Genomic DNA, 15101 nt, shown 5'->3' on the forward strand with positions numbered 1-15101 from the left:
AGCCTATTTTAAAAAGGATTGGGACTAAATTCAGCTTATGTTTGTAGAAGTACCAAAACACTATTTTGTCTTCAGAATTGTTCTTTCATATGGATCTAGGGGAAAGCATATAATGATTTGTATATATGTCTATAGTAGACAAAGAAAAGTGGATCTTAATTTTTTCAAGGATTTATATACATAGTATTTTAGTTTTCTTCTGTGGTAAGAATTAATGAAATGAAGACTTTGAGCATCAGGGAATATTTTAAAGTGACCAGTGTCATGTGTCTATAAGAGTCATCACCTAGCTCTCCAGATGATCCTTTGTCTATATCCAAACATAATACTGTTAAATGTTCTATGAATTATTTATAGCAAATAGCCAGGCACAATATTGGACACTTAGAAAAATAAATTATATTTATGGTTAAATATTTGTCTGGTTTACCAGGCATGGTGGCACACTCCTGTAATCCCGTAGCTCAGGAGGCTGAGGAGGATTACAAGTTCAAAGCCACCCTCAGTAACTTAGCCAGACCCTGTCTCAAAATAAAAAATAAAAGGGACTAGGGATATGGCTCAGGGGTTAAGCACCCCTGGGTTAAATCCGTGGTACAAAAAAAAAAAAAAGTAACAATTTAGTACTTTTAAAAATTCTCTTTAGGGAAGATGGCTTTATGCCTTGTTGGCTTGCCTTGAAAAACCTTTATTACCTGAGGCTCATTCACTGATTCGGCAGCTTGCAAGAAGGTGCTCTGAAGTGAGACTCTTAGTGGTAAGTCATAACTTGTTATTTCATATTGAAAGTATCAATTTATAAAGGAGGTTTCAATTTATAATTTATCAATTTATAAAGGAGGCAATAAAGGAGGTTTCCAATAAATAGGAAAAATGTGGAATATTTTATTAGTTGGAATTAGATTAACCCAGAGAACAAAAAGTTCCAAATAATAATAGCTTAAATAAAGTAAAGATGTTTTTCCCAGAAAAAGGAAGCCTGAAGGTAGATGAATAATATCCAAGATGACAATAACTCAGGCCTTTGAGTTTTGCCACTTGTGGCTTTCATCTTTGTCTTAGTCCATTTTGTATTGCTGTAACAAAATACCTGAGGTCGAGTACTTTAATAAAGAAATGAGACTTATTTAGCTCACAGATTTAGAGGCTGAAAGTCTAAGATTAGGTGTTGGCATTTGGCTACATCACACCATGGCAGATGTCATCACATAGGAGTATGTGTGAGAGTAGCAAGTGGCACAAGTTTAAGAGGGGAAGTGCCAAACTCACTTTATAATAGCACCCTGTCACAGGATTAATCTAGTTCCATGAGAACTGGAACTCCTACAGGACAGTATTAATCCTCTGAACAAGCAATCTTATATTAAAATATGACTTTAAGTATTTCTAAAGTGAAAATTAGGGCCAGGCATGGATGTGCATGCCTGTAATCTCAGTGGCTTGGGAGGCTGAGGTAAAAGGATCCTAAGTTCGAAGCCAGCCTCAGTAACAGCGAGGCGCTAAGCAACTCAGTGAGACCCTATCTCTAAATTAAAATTTATACAAAATAAGGCTGGGGAAGTGGCTCAGTGGTTGAGTGTCTGAGTTCAATCCCCAGTACCCAAAAGAAAGGAAAAAAAGTTATTTTCATGCTTTGCATCTTAAACAGAAATTTCAAAAATATTAAAGAAATAGACTATATTTTAATATTTGCTTTCTTTATTTTAGGACAGTAAAGATGACGAAAGAGTTCCTGCCTTGAATTTATTAATCTGCTTGGTTAGCAGGTATAGTGAAGTAATTCTTGACTTTTGTTTATTTGTTCAAATAAACAAAAGTTTATTAATTTTGTTACATGCGCGTGTGTGTGTGTTTGTGTGTGTGTGTGTGTTTTGCTGGGAATTGACAGGGCCTTGTGCTTGCATGCAGGCAAGCACTCTACTAACTGAGCTACATCTCCAGTCCCTACATTTGTAGTTTTTATTTGCCTAGATCCTATTCACTTTTAGATTGAGGCATTTTTTATTTGCTATATATTTCTATATTAAAGTTCCACCTGAAATTTATTGGGAAACTTTTTTCTCAAATTCTAATTCTCAATAAATACATATTCAACATTTAGTTTCTTCTAGGCATGGTGTTGTATGCCTGTAATCCCTGGGAGACTGGACTGTGGGGTTAGGGGGATATAGCAAGTTTGAGACCAGCCTGGGAAAGTTAGAAAGATCCTGTCTCAAAATATAAAATTAAAAGGGCTGGAGATGTTGGCCAGTAGTAGAGCACCCCTGTATTCAATTCCCAGTACAAAAAAAAAAAAATCCCTATTCATGTATTCGTTAGAACTTTTTTTCTGTTAAAAAAAAGACTTCACAATTTGGTTATCCTGGAGTATGATTTCTTTTTTTTTTTTTTTTTTTTTTTTGAGAGAGAGAATTTTAATATTTATTTCTTAGTTTTTGGCGGACACAACATCTTTGTTTGTATGTGGTGCTGAGGACCGAACCCGGGCCGCACGCATGCCAGGCGAGCGCGCTACTGCTTGAGCCACATCCCCAGCCCTATGATTTCTAATAACAACAACAACAAAAAGAAATAAAGAGAGGTAACCTAGCAATTTCCACCAAAAAGGTTGTTTTTGAATTTAGGAACTTTACCATATGCTGTATTTCAATTCATTGTAATAATTGTTTTTTATGCTCAAACTGTTCCATCTTTGACCAGTGGGAGCACTTGAAGTCATAAAGTCAGTTCCTATTTCCCACCCCCCAACAAACAAGTGCTAGGGATTGAACCCAGGGCCTTGCTGTGCTGGGCCAGTGCTCTGCCACTGACCTATATCCCTAGCCCCTCAATTCTGTTTTTTTTATGTGTGTGTGTCGGGGAGATGCCAAGGACTGAACCCAGAGGCACTTTACCACTGAGCTACATCCCCTTTTTAAGACAAAGTTCTCACCAAGTTGCTTGGGGCCTAAATTGCTGAGGCTACCCTCAAACTTGTAATCATCCTGCTTCAGACTCCTGAGCTGATGGAATTATAGTTGGGTATCACTGCCCCAGCCCCCAATTCCTTTTGACATAGCCCTCCCTTTCTGGTATGCCACGATGATTTGAATATCTTGAATATTTCTGGCTCCAGAACTAAAATCAGTCTTTTTATCTGGGGAGTGTTGGTTCCTTTATTAAAAAATAGGAAATGGTATTTAGAAACCACAATTTGGAAGCTACAGACTGGTTATTAAGTTGGTTATTGTTTTTAGGCCTTTTCAGTCAACAGAGCTAGGAAATAATGCACTTTCTTAGAAAAATAAAATCATGAGTTCAAATTGATATTTCAGTCCTAATTTAGGAGTTTTTGATTTTTCCTTTAATGTTATTTAGTAGTCCATCCAATTCTAAGACCCACAGTGAATTCCTAAAATCATACATAGTACCAAACCCTGTAATTTAAGACCTTTTCCATCTTAACTAAACCCTTACTATGTACTGTTGCTTTAACGTTTCCAGTTTGAGGTACCACACCAAAACTACCATGAATTTTCTTCTTCTTCACAATTTCAGATAAGAAGTCTCATTCCCTTTTATAACTTTGAGACAGGGTCTCACTAAGATGCTGATACTAAGTTGCAATACTCCTGCTTCACTGAGTTGCTTAGTGCCTCACCATTGCTAAGGTTGGCTTTGAATTCCCAATCCTCCTGTCTCAGCTTCGAGAGCCACTGGGATTACAAGGATGCACCACTGGCCCAGCTGCACCTGTTTTTAATCACATAAAATATTTACAACATTCCAGAATTCAAGATACATTTGGAGTACTTTAGCATCTACTTTTATCCTGGTTCTCCTTTCTCCTATAAATAATAATTTTATTAACTTTTCGTTTATCCTTTCATTTTCTCTAAAAGTATAAATAAATATAAGTAAACTTATGTGCCTACAAGACTATAGTATACTGAACAATCTATTCTGTACCATGTTTTTTTCACTTAATCCTAGAAATCACTCTGTAGCAGTGTAGCTATTTTTCTAGTTCCTTTTGTGCAGTTTTCAGTCATGTATATGTACTGTAGTTTATTATTTCCCTTTATCAATCAACATTTGGATTGTTCATGGTCTTTTGCTACTACAGGTAGTGCTATAATTAATATACTTGTGCATACATTACATTATTTTTCAGGTATTTTGACCAACGTGATTTAGCTGATGAGCCATCTTGATGTAGCTGATTTCTGAGGGATAGAAGCTATTTCTGCTGAAGGCAGCCTAAGTCTGATGAAGTGCAATGCCAATTCAAGTACAGGCTGTTATCACTTCTTCAAAACTGTGTGAAAGGTCTTCATTTTAACCTGTGCAACTCAAATTGATAAACAGAATATAGACTGAATTGATTTTCTGAAATATCTTTGGAAAATCCCATTTGGTGTTTGATGAACAATTTGAATAGTTTTCTGCAGTCACATGATTTAAAATAAATTGAGTGCCAGTTATTGGTGAAGATGCCTGTATAGAAACTGTGTGATGAAATTTTATAAAGGTCCCCGGTGCTATTTCATTGTTTGTTACATGTCTTCATATAAATTTTGTTGAAAATGTGTTTTGGTTACCAAAACTTTGTTTTACTTTTGAACAAAACAAGATAATGTCCTTAGAATTAGAAAATAATCTAGATTAAAAGGCAAATGTGAGTCAGCAACAGAATTAATCAAATGTTTTCTCTTTAAGCTCAATAAGTTTATTAAGTGCTTTATTGCATAAACAACTTTTTCTAACAAATCATTTTCAAAAATACCCTACTAAGAGGTAGAGTGTTTTAATTTTTCTGACAAGTCTTTTGTTTGTATGAATTTATCTGTTTCTGCATCAAATAGGAATGCTTTCTACTTGAGTAACAGAAGGTTTAAGTGGCAATGATTATACAAATAGGATTTATTTTTCTCACAGAACAAGAAAATAGAGGAACGGGCCACTGGCCTTGGTTCAGTGACTCAACAATATCAAAGTCTCAGATTTCTTTAGCCTTCCCTTCATGGCAACAAGATTGCTGCTATAGTTGAAGGCAATGTGTCTATTCAAGACAGAAAAGGCTAGTGGTGCACACTTATAGTTGCAGCAATTTGTCATGGTTCCTGACGCAGGAAGATCACAGCCTCAGCAACTTAGTGAGACCCTCCCTTTCTCAAAACAAAAAGGCCTGGGCCTAGCAACTCAGGACACTGAGGCAGGAGGAACCCAAGTTTGAGGCCAGTCAGCCTTTGCAAATTTAGGAAGAATCTGTCTCAACAAAAAAAATTTAAAAGGGCTGGGAATGTTAGGTCAATGATAAAGCACCGTTGGGCTCAATCCCCAGTACCAAAAGAAAAACCTTTCCAGAATTCCCATCAGATCTGTGTTCCCCTATTGGTCACAAATGTCTAACATGATCATCTGAAGATGAGGAAATGAGGTTGGAAGCCTTTTCAGTCTAAAAGGAAGTGGAAAAGGTAATAAACACTGATCAGGCAACCAACAGCTGTGCCTCTAGTTTTAATAAAAGTAGATGAAATTTTGTCTATATTTTGTTAGTCGTCAGTTATTTGGGGGAGGAGGGTACAGGCAGGAAGAGTACTGGGGATTGAACCCAGGGCCTGGCACATGCTAGGCAAGCACTCTTATTACTGAGTTACATCCTCAGCCTTTTTTTTTTTTTTTTTTTTTTTAAACTATTATTTTGAAACGAGGTCTTGCTAAATTAATTGTTCAGGATTTGTGATCCTTTGCCTCAGCCTCAGCCTCCTGAGTATGTGGGATGACAGGTGTGAGCCGCAGCACCCAGCTATAAAGCTCATTTTTAAATGGCAGCCTAATAGTCCAAGTACTTATTCACCATAAGTACTTAAATGTTCTCATTACCTGATATAAAATTTGTTTTCAGTATTAATATTTTCATATATAGTTTTTTTTCCCTTTCAACCTTCTTTTCTTTTGACCAGAATTCCCCCAAAGTTGGGCTCAATTTTTTAAAAAATGTAGAAATGGAATTGCTGAGTTAAAGGATGTGTTTTAAATTTATAAATGCTCTTTAAATGTGAATATTCACTTATATCTATGGTACACACTATAAATATTTTCCTTTTAACATTCTCATGTTGCTTTCATATTTTTTCTATGTGGTAAAAAAGCTAAGAAATCCACTGTCCTAACACATTTAGGTGTACAACACAGTATTAACTATATGTACATTGTACAGCCAATCTCTGAATTTCTTTAACCTGCATGACAAAAACTCTATACCTACCTCTAACAACTCCCGTTTATTCCTCACCCCAGTCCTGGCAACCATCATTACACTTGTTTCTATGAATTGAATACTTAAGACATATAAGCAAAATCATGTAGTATTTGTCCTTCTGTGACTGGCTTATTTCATTTAACATGATGTATTCAAGGATCATCCATGTTGAAGCATGACAAGATTTTCTTCCTTTTTAAGGCTCATATTCCACTGTATGTATATGCCATATTTTTTTTATCCTTGCATCCCTAGATGCTTAGATTGTTTTCACCTTTTGGCTATTAACAATAATGTTGCAGGTGGGCATGGTGGCACATGCCTATAATCCCAGCAGCTGGGTAGGCTGATACAGGAGGATGGTGAGTTCAAAACCAGCCTCAGCAATTTAGCGAGGCTCTGAGCAACTCAGCAAGACTCTGTCTCTAAATAAAATGTTTTATTAAAAAAAGGGCTGGGGATGTGACTCAAAGCACCCCGGGTTCAATACCCAATACCCAAAACAAAACAAAAAATATGTTGCAGTGACATGGGAGTGATTTCAATTCTTAACAGAGTGATCAGTCAGTCCAATGCATTTACTAAGGAAACTTTGTACAGAAGAGGCTGCTTTGTATTACTAAAGGGGACAGTAAAATGTTCTACCTAGCATGTCTGCAAAAAGGAGTTGTTAAATGGGTGTTGGCTCAAGGTGGGGAAATAGTTTTGGTGTTTGGATCAACATCGAATTGGCAGCTGGAAGTTTGCTGGGGCCCCTTCGGCTGTGGCTCTCAATCATCATTGCATATGATCCTGGCGTATACGCACAAATTGCTGGCTTATGAGCAAGCGAATCGTTGGTGCAGAGATATCATTAGACCATGGAAACATGAAGATTTAAACACATATATTAAATTATGTAGAGACATTAATGAACAAGAGCAAGTCGTGGCAGCTGCAGTAAAACAGGCTTTAGATGCCAGAGACATTAATGAACAAGGGCAAATTGTGGCAGCTGCAGTAAAACAGGCTTTAGATGCCAGGCCAAGAACATGCTACAATTGTGAACAAACAGGACATTTTAAAAGGAATTGCCCCATTGGAGGAGGGTTTAACAAAACTAGGTATCAAAGGAGTAGAATACCAGGTATTTGCCCACGATGCCGTAGAGGGAGACATTGGGCTAATGAATGCCGTTCTCAAACCACCATAGAGGGTACTCCATTATCAAAAAACGAACAAGGACCAGGTGTTTATCCACGATATCGTGGAGAAAGGCATCGGGCTCCATTGCCAAAAAACGGACAGGGGGGCCCAATGCTCCGGGGCCCAAAACCACAAATATACGGAGCACTGGAGGAACCCAGCAACCCCATCAGGGTAGTGCCCAGGACACATTGTCCATCAGATCCCTCATCAGACAAACCAGAGGGAGCGCAGGGTTGGACATCTGCGCCTCCGCCAGAGCAGTACTAACTCCAGAGATGGGAGTTCAAATCATTCCCACAGGGGTGAAAGGACCTCTTCCCAAAGGAACAGTAGGCTTATTATTGGGACGCAGCTCTTCTACTCTAAAAGGACTTATGATAAGTCCTGGGGTAATTGATCCCGATTATGAAGGTGAAATAAAAATTATAGCCAGTTCTCCAAAGGGTATATCAGTAATTTCACCAGGAGATAGAATAGCACAGTTACTAATAATACCCAGCCTACATGATAAATTTTCCAGTCGTACTGTAGAAAGAGGTTCCAAGGGATTAGGCTCCACAGGTGTAGATTGGGCTATGCTTTCTTTAAATTTAGATTCTCGCCCCATGCTAAAACTAAATATTCAAGGACATGAATTTAATGGGCTACTGGATACAGGTGCAGACCTTAGCATCATCTCTCGTCAAGAATGGCCAAAACATTGGCCATTACAACAAGCCAATCAAACGCTTCTAGGCCTAGGAGTGGCGACTAATCCCCATAGAAGTGCAATGGTATTAGATTGGAAGGATCCTGAAGGATGTGAAGGAACTATACAGCCATATGTATTGGATCATCTTCCCGTAAATTTATGGGGACGAGATGTCCTAGATCAATTAGGTTTGACATTAACAAATAACATCAACCAAAATGCACCCACTATTATGACTAGACAAGGTTTTAGGAAAGGAAAAAGATTAGAAAAACAAGAACAAGGTATAGCAGCACCAATACAAATAGATCAAGGAACAGAAAGACATGGGTTGGATTTTCAGAAAGGGCCACTGAGACAATAAAAATTACTTGGAAATCAGAAAGACCAGTATGGGTTCCTCAGTGGCCCCTGACTAAAGAAAAGATACAAGCAGCCCATGACCTGGTCAAACAACAATTAGCGGAAGGACATATACAACCTTCTGTATCTCCCCATAATACTCCCATTTTTGTCATCAAAAAGAAATCTGGTAAATGGAGATTATTGCAAGATTTAAGAGCCATTAATAATGAGATGGTTATTATGGGACCTGCTCAATCAGGGATTCCTCAGTTGTCTGCTTTGCCAAAAACCTGGTATGTTTTAGTTATAGATATTAAAGATTGTTTTTTTCAATTCCAATTCATCCTGAGGATAGTCCACGTTTTGCATTTACTATCCCTGCACTGAATCATGAAGGTCCTGATCAGAGATATGAATGGAAAGTACTCCCTCAAGGGATGGCTAACAGCCCAACTATGTGTCAAATTTATGTTAACAAAGCAATCCAGCCACTTAGAAATCAAAATCCTGAACTACAAATATTTCACTATATGGATGATGTATTATTAGCACACAAAGATAAAAACACATTGCTAGAATGTTATGCCACACTTACAAACTTATTAAAAAATTATAATCTAGAGATAGCAATAGATAAAGTACAATTAAATTTTCCAATTAATTATTTAGGAGTTCTATTATCCTCAACCATGGTCCGTCCACCAAAAATTCAAATACGAGTAGATCAACTCAAATCACTTAATGACTTTCAAAAGTTATTAGGAGACATAAATTGGATAAGGCCTTATTTAGGTATACCAACAGGAGAGTTGGGACCTTTATTTGATATCCTAAAAGGTCCATCAGATCCAAATTCACCCCGAATGTTAACGCCTGAAGCAAGAAAGGCATTAAAAATCATTGAAACATATATGGAAAATATGCATTTGGATAGAATTGATATAAGTTTGCCTTTATTATTTATTGTACTACCAACAAAAAATATTCCTACAGGAGTATTTTGGCAAGAAGGTCCATTATTATGGATACATTTATCTTATTCTCCTAACACTATTCTTACTAGGTATCCTGAGGCTGTAGGACAATTAATACTCAAAGGAATAAAAGCAGCAAAGGGAGTGTTTGGAATTTCTCCCAATAAAATTATTACTCCATATACTATGAATCAAATTGATGAGTTAGCTAATGAGTTAAATACTTGGGCAATAATCATGTGCAAATCTAATGTTTCATTTGATAACCACTTACCATCTAATCCTTTATTGTCTTTTTGGTCATTGCATCCTGTAATTTTTCCAAAAATGACAAGAAAAACACCTATCATGAATGCTCCAAATATATTCACTGATGGGTCAAATAATGGTACAGCAGCAGTAGTTACCCCTGATCAAACTTTTACATTTTTAGTACCCAAACAATCAGCTCAAAAGGTAGAGCTTAATGCAGTTTTACAAGCTTTTGTGATGTTTAAAAATTCTGTATTTAATTTATTTTCTGATAGTCAGTATGTAGTTAATGCTATAGTATCTCTTGAAGATGCTGGTAGGATTTCCCCTTCTTCTACTGTTTTCTCTTTGCTTTCCACTATACAAAGTCTAATCTGGGACAGAAAAGATCCATTCTTTATAGGACATATCAGGGCACATACAGGATTGCCTGGAGCCCTTAGTTTGGGCAATGATTTAGCAGATAAAACTACACATGACATACATATTTTCTCTACACTAGAAGAAGCTATAAATTTTCATAAAAAGTTCCATGTCAATGCTAATACTTTACAAAAGCGTTTTAAAATAACTAAGGAACAAGCTAGACAAATAATAAAACAATGTCAAAATTGTGTGACCTTTTTACCACAAGTTAATCTTGGAGTCAATCCTAGAGGATTGATACCTAACCATATTTGGCAGATGGACGTCACACACTTGCCAGAATTTGGAAAATTAAAATATTTGCATGTTACAGTTGATACTTCTTCTGGATTTTTGATGGGCTCCCTTCATGCCGGAGAAAAAACTAAAGATGTTATAGCTCACTGCTTACAAAATTTTGCCACTGTTGGTGTTCCAAAACAGTTAAAAACAGATAATGCCCCTGGTTATACTTCTACCTCTTTTAAACAATTTTGCTCAACATTTGGCATTACTCATATAACAGGAATCCCATACAATCCACAGGGACAAGGCATAGTTGAAAGAGCTCATCAAACTATTAAAATGTACTTATTAAAGCAAAAAGAAGGAATTGGGAAGGGGTATATATTCCCCAAAGATAAACTTAAAATAACCCTTTTTACTCTAAACTTTTTAAATTTGGATTCAACAGGACTTAGTGCTGCGGAAAGGCATATGTGTCCAAAAAATGTGCATAAGCCCAAGGTACTTTGGAAGGATATTCTAACAGGACAATGGAAAGGTCCTGACCCAGTAATTGGAGTCGGGGTCTGTTTGTGTGTTTCCACAGGGAGAACAGCAGCCGATTTGGATTCCAGAGAGATTAACCAAGGTCCTGACCCAGTGATTGTCTGGAGTCGGGGGTCTGTTTATGTGTTTCCACAGGGAGAACAGCAGCCGATTTGGATTCCAGAAAGATTAACTAAAGCGATTTCTACAGACCAAAAAGAAGATGATTTGGCTCAAATCCATAACAACTGATATCCAAAACTCCAGTTTGGCTATTCTTACATCTGCAACAGAACCAGGATGCTTTTTTCAATATCTATTTTATTATTGCCCTTTGCCATATCATGAAGTTCTATTTTGTTTTTTGAGCTCATACAGACCTAGGTTAATGTTTTGCTGATCAGTTCTATTTTTTGACTATAGAGTTTTTAAACATTGCAATGGAGATTTCACCTGTAAAAAGTTATAAGGCCTTTACTATAATGTTATGTGTTGTATGTATTATATTATGTGTGCACACTTGTGTTTTGTGTTATATGTTTGAATGTACGTATGTCCATATATCATATATGATGAGCGCTCATGATAAAATGGATCCAAATATTTTTTTTTCACGTGATTTATATGGTTTAATTTAAATTGGGTAAACAACTGTTGAGGATTGTTTTAATATGTAAACAAAAAAGAAGGTTAACAGATCTGTTTGTTTACTTTCACCTTTCCTTTTCATTATATTTAATAATTCTCTTAAAGATAATGTAAATTGTTAAGAAAATTGTTTTCTTTTAGTGCCTTCTGTAATGTTACATAATTTTTTCTTTAGCCATTATTGCCAGAATTCCTATCTTCATCCCAGTGCCGGTGAAGACAATGTAAATTGTTAAGAAAATTGTTTTCTTTTAGTGCCTTCTGTAATGTTACATAATTTTTTCTTTAGCCATTATTGCCAGAATTCCTATCTTCATCCCAGTGCTGGTGAAGTCAAAGATAAAACCAATCTACAGCTTCTACAATAGCCATCACTGAACTGCTTGCAGAACTTGCCTGGACACATTGTGAGCTCACCTGTATGCATTGTGAACTATCTGTTGGTGCAGCGACTTGTGGTAGTGTTGGGGTATTTTTGCTGATGATGTCACCGGTGGTACAATTTTTCAAAGGAGCCCTCAATTGGCTTAATGTCATGGCATTTTGCATCCTCCTCTACTAGTGATGGTCTAAAATTTGGGGGCCAACAGAGGTGAGGCAAAGAACCTCACCCCCCCCCCCCACTGGTGCAAAGGCCTATCCACAAGTATAGCTGTATGCTGGACCGGTAGTCAGTGACGGGTATGATCCAATTGCAGTGGTACCAACCTAAGACAGGAGGCTGACGCCTAGAGGTCAGTTCATCCGATGACGGGTAAGGACCATATGTTGAATTGGACTGCCTAACAGACACGGTCCCTAAGCCACATGCTTGTTGTTTAAACAGAGAGGGGGAGATGTTGAGAGCCACAGCCGAAGGGGCCCCAGCAAACTTCCAGCTGCCAGCAATCCAGCTGCCGGCTGATGATTGGCTCACAGCGGCCCCAGCAACATCTAGCTGATTGGCTCCTCGGCCCCAGCAACATCTAGCTGATTGGCTCCTCTGCGGTGATGCTCATTGGACTGTTTCCCTGCCCTTTCAGACCACGGAGCTGCTCATTGGGGGACTTTTTGGCTCTGCCCACGTGACCCAATCGGCCTCAAGAGCAGGAGGATTGTGGGAGGTGGAAAGAAGCTTGTGGGGGGAGAGACAGGCTTGTGGGAAAGCCGGTGGTGGCAGTTGAGGCTCTGAGGATTTTTCCTGAGAGGCTGTTTTGTTTGGCGTGTTTGGTTCTAAAAATAAAGTTAGTTTCTTTTGACAAGTGGCTTCTGATTGTGCCCAGCCAGACTGCGGCAGCTCACAGCTCGAATACCTTTTTGTCAGTAGGTAGAGAGAAACTGAAACAGACCATGCATACAAGTGGATTTCTGGGTTACATGGTAGTTGTGCTTCAAAAAAAAAATTTAGGAGCCTTTATGCTGTTTTCCATAGCTGCTGTACCAATTTACAGTCACTAACAGTGCACAGGGGTTCTAATTTCTCTACACTTTTTTTTTTTTTTTTTAAAGAAAGGACTCTTGTCACTCAGGCTGGGCTCAAACAAAAGATCCTTCTGCCACAGCCTCTCAAGTATCTGGAATTACAGGTGCATCCCACTGCAACTCACTGTGTGTGTGTGTGTGTATGCGCACCATTCTAAGAGCTTGAGGTGGTATCTCATTATGGTTTTGATTTGCATTTCCCAAACTAATTATGTTGAACATTTTATGCATATACCTGTTGGTCATTTGTATGTTTTCTTTGAACAACTGTTTTCTCAGTTCTTTGCCTATTTCTCAATCCAGTTGTTTCCTATTACTGAGGTACAAGAATTTCTAATGGACTGGGGATGTGGCTCAAGCGGTAGCGCACTCGCCTGGCATATGTGGGGCCCGGGTTCGATCCTCAGCACCACATACAGACAAAGATGTTGTGTCCGCCAAATACTAAAAAATAAATATTAAAATTCTCTCTCTTTAAAAAAAAAAAAAAAGAATTTCTAATGTATTCTGCGTATTATCCCTTATTAGATTTATGATTTCCAAATACATTTTTTCCTAAGTTGCTTTTCACTCTGTTGCTTTCTTTGCTGTACAGCTTTTTAGTTTGACAAAATCCCATTTGTCATCCTGCTTTTATCTTGCTGAGGGTGTGACATGCAATAAATTATTGCCAAAACAAATGTTATATAGCTTTCCCCCTGTTTTCTTCCAGAAATTTTCAGATTTTATGTATATGTTCTCAATCCACTTTAAATTGATATTTATGTATAATGTTAAGACAATGACCCAATTTCATTCTTTTGCATGTGGACATTCAATTTTCCCAATGTTTGTCGAAGAGATGTTAGTTTTAGTTTGCCATTTTCCTTTATGATTTTCTACATTTGTGTTTTTGAAAGGCCTTCACCACAAGATCATAAGAGTAAATGCATATTTTCTTTAGCACTGTAGGATTTTACTGTCTTAACAACACGTCAATCTTACCCCCCGGCAAAAAAGCTTATTTGTCCTATACTATTTCTTGAATAATCTAACTCTTCCTTGTTTCTACTGAGAGGTTTCTTTTGGGCTATAAGTAATCAAATACACAACGAAAAGTGGACTGAATGTCATAAGGAATCTGATATCTCACCTAATTAAAAAATTAATAGGTAAAATAGTTCCAGAATTAAGAAAGAACAATTCAGGTACGTTCTATCTGCATCCTCCTCAGTGTGATGGCTTTCATCTTCATTCTTGTCATTTCATGGTCAGCAAAAGGCTGTTGCACATAAACCCCAAAAGCCTTCATTCAACCCATACCTTCACTGAGAAGCAGAAAGGAAACGGGGGAGGGGGATCCTTTTTCTTTTTTCTTTATAATACTGTACCTCCTTTCTCTGAAAGAAAAATGGTATACCTCTAACTTAACTGAATTTTCTCTTCTATTTCATTCTTTTAATATAAATTTTTCAACCATTTGATTATAAGGATTCATACTTCTTTAACTTGCCAGTTTCACACAGTGAAACATTTTGTTTGGCAAGTCACTGACTCTCCAGCAGAGTTCCCTATCAGATATACGCACAAGAGTAATAATAATGAAATGGGAAACAAAGTACAGTTTTAAAAATCAAAGTGCAGATACCCCAACATTTAGAGTTCTAACAAAAGCTTAAGAGGTATCTGATTAAGCCAGGTAATCTAAGTAAGATGAAGTAATCAGAAGAGATGCTAAGAGATGCTAGGTAAGAAATGACCCCAACTCACAGAGAAGATGTGGTCAATGAATGTTGGTATAATTAAAATTATTTACTCATCTGCCCTTTCAGCAAAGTAAATAAGGGGATAAAGATGTTAGAACTTTCAACAGGAATTGGGTGCATGGTGAAAAAAGTTGAAAGGCAGAGTTTACCAAGAATAAGTATATAATTTCCCACAACATGCCTAATATTCCTTGGCTTTGGAGTCACCAAATTCATTTAAACTAATCTATATTTCACTTTGACTACATTAATGGAGCTATGAAGGACTAAAATCTAGTGAAATTAAGCTTTCAAGCCATTTAGATAGTCATATGTATTTAAATAAATATATACACACACACAATGTATACATGAAATCATGCATAAAAATTCTCAAT

General features: G+C 37.3%; 1 protein-coding gene across 8 annotated transcripts in view; it reads left to right on the forward strand.

Moving 5' to 3' along the window:
- The window catches only part of Gemin2 (gem nuclear organelle associated protein 2), a 35872-nt gene extending 20799 nt beyond the window's left edge, over nucleotides 1-15073 (forward strand). For 2 of the 8 annotated variants that reach the window (XM_071607849.1, XM_071607852.1), the window contains 4 exons: nucleotides 647-757; nucleotides 1708-1766; nucleotides 2433-2581; nucleotides 4154-5527. In XM_071607849.1, coding sequence (XP_071463950.1) covers nucleotides 647-757; nucleotides 1708-1766; nucleotides 2433-2550 — 288 coding nt within the window. In that variant the 3' untranslated portion in view covers nucleotides 2551-2581; nucleotides 4154-5527. Of the gene's footprint in view, nucleotides 1-646; nucleotides 758-1707; nucleotides 1767-2432; nucleotides 2582-4153; nucleotides 5528-11693; nucleotides 11770-11807 lie in introns of those variants that run through there. The other 6 variants (XM_071607850.1, XM_071607851.1, XM_027929694.2 and 3 more) reach the window with 6 other exon arrangements.
- Nucleotides 15074-15101: the final 28 nt, after the last annotated feature.

The sequence above is a fragment of the Marmota flaviventris genome, chromosome 2, assembly GCF_047511675.1.
Source record: "Marmota flaviventris isolate mMarFla1 chromosome 2, mMarFla1.hap1, whole genome shotgun sequence".
NCBI classification, from domain to species: domain Eukaryota; kingdom Metazoa; phylum Chordata; class Mammalia; order Rodentia; family Sciuridae; genus Marmota; species Marmota flaviventris.